Source organism: Microtus pennsylvanicus, chromosome 7 (assembly GCF_037038515.1).
Source record: "Microtus pennsylvanicus isolate mMicPen1 chromosome 7, mMicPen1.hap1, whole genome shotgun sequence".
Classification (NCBI taxonomy): Eukaryota; Metazoa; Chordata; class Mammalia; order Rodentia; family Cricetidae; genus Microtus; species Microtus pennsylvanicus.
This window is the reverse complement of record NC_134585.1, coordinates 46,439,920-46,445,665: the sequence shown is the minus strand read 5'-3', so window position 1 is coordinate 46,445,665 and position 5,746 is coordinate 46,439,920. Positions and strand designations below refer to the sequence as shown.

Genomic DNA, 5,746 nt, shown 5'->3' with positions numbered 1-5,746 from the left:
AGGGAATTCAGCGATCCTACCAGACACTGTTTACCGAACAGGAGCTACTGGTTTGCCTCATGTTTGTGTTGAATGTGAGACAGAAGCCAAAGAGCTGAGAAGCCAGGGGACATGGCTCATTCCATTACAGGTAGAGGCAGAGAAAAATGACAAGTAGATGGCATCTATGTGTAATGATGTAATGGCCCCCATCTTTTCCTGAAGATAAACTCTTCTCAAGGACTTGAAGGCAAAGGTCATCTCTTTGAGAGGAGAGAGCGTGAGAGCTGTTTCTTTCTTTTTTTTTTTTTTTTCCTCATCTCTGTCACTAGTCTCTACTCCCCAGGACTTCAATTTCCCCATTGTCTTTCTTCAGTCTCCATCTCTCTTTTGGATACCTTCTTCATCTCATCTAGTCAACCACTGTGTTCTTCTATTTCTGTGCCTTCCCCTCCTCCTAAAAGAAAGGCATGCGACTGAACCTCAAAGCAGCAAATGTTAACAAGTTTCTTGATAACATATGGCAGCCATGTCTTCACTGGTAAATCTCATGTTTCTAGCTACTCCCTAGTAACTAACTGAACTTTGTGATTGTTCCCTGCACAGGGGAGACATTCAAGAAAATCAGTTGTTATACTCAGTTAAATAAAACACATTCCATCATTGTGAAATTATTTATTTGGTTTGTCTGTTTATATAGCAACACCTTGAGTGTTTGGTGGAATGGTCTCTGATCAGGGAATCTGGTAGGAAAAAAGGAGAAAGATCAAGTCAAAAATCAAAGCACGTGGTAATTGTCGACTGTCAGGCTTCTATTTTCCCACAAGCCATTAAGATGGAGCACATGTCTGCAGCAACTTCAGATAACGTCCATAAACACATCATGCTGAACCATAGCAAAGTATCTCTGCTCCGCTCCCTGTAAGTAGCGCTCCTTTGCAGAGTGAACTTCTGCCCTTCCCCGTCTACCTTGAGAGACACATAATGCCCTGCCCATCATGAGAGGGTGCTTCCGCCTGACCTCATTACAGGATGGAACCTTTACTCCAGTGGTGTCACCCCCAACCCACTCTCAACGTAAGTGACCACAGAAGGTGTAAAACCCTATAAAAAGAGAGAAGGGAGCACCCCACTTCATCCACCTCACCCCAGGCACAAGCTCATCCAGTGCCAGCTGATCAGAAGCAGCAACCATGAGTCCCGGGAGATCTTCGTCTCTGGTGAGTCCTGCACTAATCTTCAAGGCTCTTGTTGATTGAAACCAGGTCATGTTGCTGTACGGGGTATGAAATGTTGGACTCTAACTGTGGAGGCCCATGAATCTGTGTACGCAGAACCAGAAATGAAACCTTTGGTAGATAGCTAAGTCATTGTACAGCCTTTTGAAGAACTGATAAGTATCAGTCAGAAAGATGAGGTTAAACCTGAAAGATACTTCTGATGGCATTAGCCCACATCAGAAATGTCACGTGGTGCGACACACTGAGCAAGAGTGTCTGTCAAAAGCCTGTTTTCCTGCGTGCAAAGGATTTGACGTTCTCTCTTGTCAGTTTTTGCTCTTTAATCTAGACTAAAGTGGGTTACTAATTCTTGCAGATTTGAAAGCTTTGGAAGTAATGTCTGTTACCATTGTTTTATACCAAAGTCTTAGTGCGTTCAAACCACTTGATTCTAATTAGATACATGTATAACTGTTTCAGAATAAAGCTTTACATTTGTAAATACTTAACTTAAAAAGTATGTTCTGAAATCTGATTCTCATTATAGAATCAATGCGCGCTATTTGTAGAACAACCAGAAAATATACCTAAGAAAACGTAAGGGGAAATCCGGTTTTTATCTGAAGGGCAGCCGGTATAAAAACACTGTTTCTAATTCTAACATGAATGCAGACATCACGTAGGACTTCTGCAGCTTGATTGAACAAACACTGGTGCAGAAGGACATTTCCTCCTAGACTCAAGGTCATTTGTTGTCCTGTTGACTCATGAGCCAGCAGCCTATGGGATGGGATGACATAATTTGACACGTTTTCTAAAACCACTGCCGTCTAAAGTACTGCATTCCTATACTCAGTCGCAAGAAGTCTATAGGAAACTGATTAAGAATAAAATAAATTCTACATTTTTAGCGTTATTTTGGTCATCTGAAGAATTTTTTAATTTAAACTGTTTTACATTGTTGCTTAGATCTTTCCAGAATGTAGCATGTTTCCTATAGTTAGCTATATACTCATCGTAATGAATTCGCCAGCAAAGCCCATATACTAATCCAGTCCCCCATCACTCTGGTTTCCCTTTCAGTCTCTGCTGCTGTTGCTGCTGCTGAGCCTGGAGGCTGTGGTGAAGGCAGGGTTACCTATCCCACAAAGTTCAGGATGTCCAAACACAGAGGGCAAGAACTTTCTCCAGAATGTGAAGGTCAACCTGACAATCCTGAACTCCCTTAGCCCGAAACTGAGTTCCCGAAGGCCCTCAGACTACCTCAACCGATCCACCTCACCCTGGACTCTCCAGTACGTAAGGACTCCAGACAAAAATTTGTGTTTTTCTACTTTTTGATTCATTACACAAGCCCTGAGCGTAATTTCCTGTTTTCCACCTAACCTCACACTCCACCCTAACCTGTTAGAGTTGTCACTAAAGCCAAGCATCAAACCAAATTAATGAGAACAGTGATTCTAGCACCTGTGAGAGCTAGTCAATTTTTTGACGCTTTGGAAATTCTAGACCCTTACCACAGAGCATTAATGCCTGTGTTTTCTCTATCACTCCAAATCAATAAGCGCAATTCTAGCATTTATGAGCCATCATGGTGATTGCTGACTTTTTGGAAATCAGGACATTTATCATAGGGCATTATGTTTCCTCTTCCAGAGCTTCAACTAAGGAGGCTTGCTGAAAATAAATTAAAATTAATTAGGTATTTCTGTGCCTGTCCTGAAAAAAGCTTGAAAAGTTAAAACATGAAATCTGGTGGAGGAAGTATTGTGTTTGGTATTTCTACCCCTTTGGACTTGACATATTTTTGTTGTATGTATTTAGACCCCACTGAGGGGTCAATACAAAGAAGTTGTTTGATCACTTGAGTTTATATGAATAAGTTTCCAGTGGCAAGGGACCTATTGATTCATCTGTCTATAGGATTTCTCCTTTTCCCCTGCTCCCAGTATTAAGGATGGTTCAATCAATCAAACAAAAAGTCTAAGTGAACTATTTATACAGTTTGTATAAGGAGCCTTTTGTCTTTGTTTCCAGCTTTTTACATAACGTTTGGGCTCCATCTCATGAAGTGTTCTCAAATAGAATTCTGACACATTTCCTCTTTCAAAGACCAGCTTCACCAAGTCAGGGAAACAGCCGCCTTAGTCCTTGATGGTTCAACCCTTTGTCTCTTCCCACAAATCAAATGTGCCCTAAAATGTACCTTTTATGTTGCCTCGGTCCTCATGGTGGTCCTTCGTGTATTTTATCATTCAAGACATTCTTCTAAAACCCTTCATGAACTTGAAAATCCAAGTTTTTGACACTGGGGATGTAGTTCAGTGACAGAATGGGTGTGTGCCTCATGGGAGACACTGGGTTTGATCCTTATTGCTGCAAAAGAGGAGGAGAGAGATGAAGAAGGAGAAGGAAGGGATGGGAAGGAGAGAACCTAGACTTTCAGACAACCCAAAGTTCTTCAAACCAACGTGTAGTGATTTTGCAGAGCTCCTATTTGTCACGCTATGCTCGTCCTCCCTTCCCCTGATCCTGCTTTTCCTTCCATTTAACCAGAATTCACTTTCCTTCCGTCTCCCCTGCAGCCGCAATGAGGACCCTAACAGATATCCTTCTGTGATCTGGGAGGCACAGTGCCGCCACCAGCGCTGTGTCAATGCTCAGGGGAAGTTGGAGCACCACATGAACTCTGTTCTCCTCCAGCAAGAGATCCTGGTCCTGAAGAGGGAGCCTGAGAACTGTCCCTTCTCCTTCCGCTTGGAGAAGATGCTGGTGGGTGTGGGCTGCACCTGCGTGTCCTCCATCGTCCGCCACGTGGCCTAAGCCCAGACCTGAGACTGACGGCAGTTAGGACAAGCCACAGCCCCTAAGAAACTCCCATGCTTCTCAGCAAACTCATTTGCATTCTTAGAACAGATCGTGCGATTGCTACTCATCAATACTAATTCAGTTACACTGATTCAGATATGGAGTCAGAATTGTCTGCCCTCCTCCTTGAGAATAGGGTTTAAAGGGGAGCCAGTTTGCTTCTTGTTTGCTTTAAATTGTGGGCTTTGAATTATTTATGTATTTAATATGTCCTGAGATAACTTTTTTTTGGGGGGTCATAAGTTATTTTAATGAATTGTCTACCTTTTTACATCTTTCTCTGAAGAAGACAAAATCTAAGGGTCAAAAGTTTTATTATTTAACAGGTGGAACCTATATTTATATGAGTTATTTATGGATCTATTTATTTTTCTTAAGGCTTTAAAGAAAGGATAAAGAGTATGAGTATCAGATCTGCATAGGGAAGTCCTAGACAGGACTTAATTGAAATTTTGTTTTTACTGTTTATGTATTAAAGATTGCCTGCGATGGATTGAATGAAAACGAAACTGAGTTTTGTGTTTATTAGCTTTTTTTATTTTATATTTTTTTTAAAAGAAAAAAAATTCCGCTTCCTCCCAGCCTCCCATTTCCCTCCCCCTCCTCCCGCGCCTCTCCCCCTCCCCCCACTTTTCTCCTCCTCCCTCTCCAGTCCGAAGAGCAGTAAGGGTTCCCTGCCCCGTGGAAAACCCAAAGTCCCCCCCACTTCATCCAGGTCTAGGAAGGTAAACATCAAAACTGGTTAGGCTCCCACAAAGCCAGAACATGAAGTAGGATCAAAACCCTGTGCCATTGTCCTTGGCTTCTCATCAGCCCTCATTGTCCGCCATGTTCAGAGAGTCCGGTTTTAACCCATGCTTTTTCAGTCACAGACCAGCTGGCCTTGGTGAGCTCCCAATAGATCAGCCCCACAGTCTCAGTGGGTGGGTGCACCCCTCGTGGTCCTGACTTCCTTGCTTATGTTCTCCCTCCTTCTGCTCTTCAATGGGACCTTGGGAGCTCAGTCTGGTGCTCCAGTGTGGGTCTCTGTCTCTATTTCCATCCATCGCCAGATGAAGGTTCTATGGTGGTATGCAAGATATTCATCAGTATGGCTATAGGATAGGGTCATTTCAGGTTCTCTATCCTCAGCTGCCCAAGGAACTAACTGGGGACATCGCCCGGGGCACCTGGGAGCCACTCTAGGTTCGAGACTCTTGCCAACCCTAAAGTGGCTCCCTTAACTTAGATATGTGCTTCCCTGCTCCCCTACCCAACCCTCCTATATCCCAATCATCCCGTTTCCCCAAGTTCCCCCCATCCTCCCCTTCTCACTTTTCTCTCCCCCTCTCCCCTTACCCCCATCCCGCCCCACCCCCAAGATCCCAGTTTTTTGCCTGGCAATCTTGTCTACTTCCCATAGCCAGGAGGATAACTATATGTTTCTCTTTGGGTTCACCTTCTTATTTAGCTTCTTTAGGATCATAAATTACAGACTCAGTGACCTTTATTTATGGCTAGAAACCAATTATGAGTGAGTACATCCCATGCTCATCTTTTTGGGTCTGGGTTACCTCACTCAGGATAGTGTTTTCTATTTCCATCCATTTGCATGCAAACTTCGAGAAGTCATTGTTTTTTACCGCAGAGTAGTACTCTAATGTGTATATATTCCACACTTTCTTCATCCATTCTTCCAT

At 43.2% G+C, this 5,746-nt stretch overlaps 1 protein-coding gene across 1 annotated transcript; it reads left to right on the top strand.

Moving 5' to 3' along the window:
* The first annotated feature begins 1,172 nt into the window (after window positions 1-1,172).
* Window positions 1,173-4,022, top strand: Il17a (interleukin 17A). The gene is made up of 3 exons (XM_075978901.1): window positions 1,173-1,199; window positions 2,283-2,494; window positions 3,785-4,022. Exons 1-3 carry the CDS (start codon window positions 1,173-1,175, stop codon window positions 4,020-4,022), a joined length of 477 nt encoding a protein of 158 aa, XP_075835016.1.
* The last annotated feature ends 1,724 nt before the right edge of the window (window positions 4,023-5,746 follow it).

Coding starts and splice junctions, on each gene's coding strand:
- Il17a (XM_075978901.1), top strand. CDS start 1,173: ATGAGTCCCGGGAGATCTTCGTCTCTG. Junction 1,200..2,282: donor CCGGGAGATCTTCGTCTCTG/GTGAGTCCTGCA, acceptor TTTCCCTTTCAG/TCTCTGCTGCTGTTGCTGCT. Junction 2,495..3,784: donor ACCTCACCCTGGACTCTCCA/GTACGTAAGGAC, acceptor TCTCCCCTGCAG/CCGCAATGAGGACCCTAACA.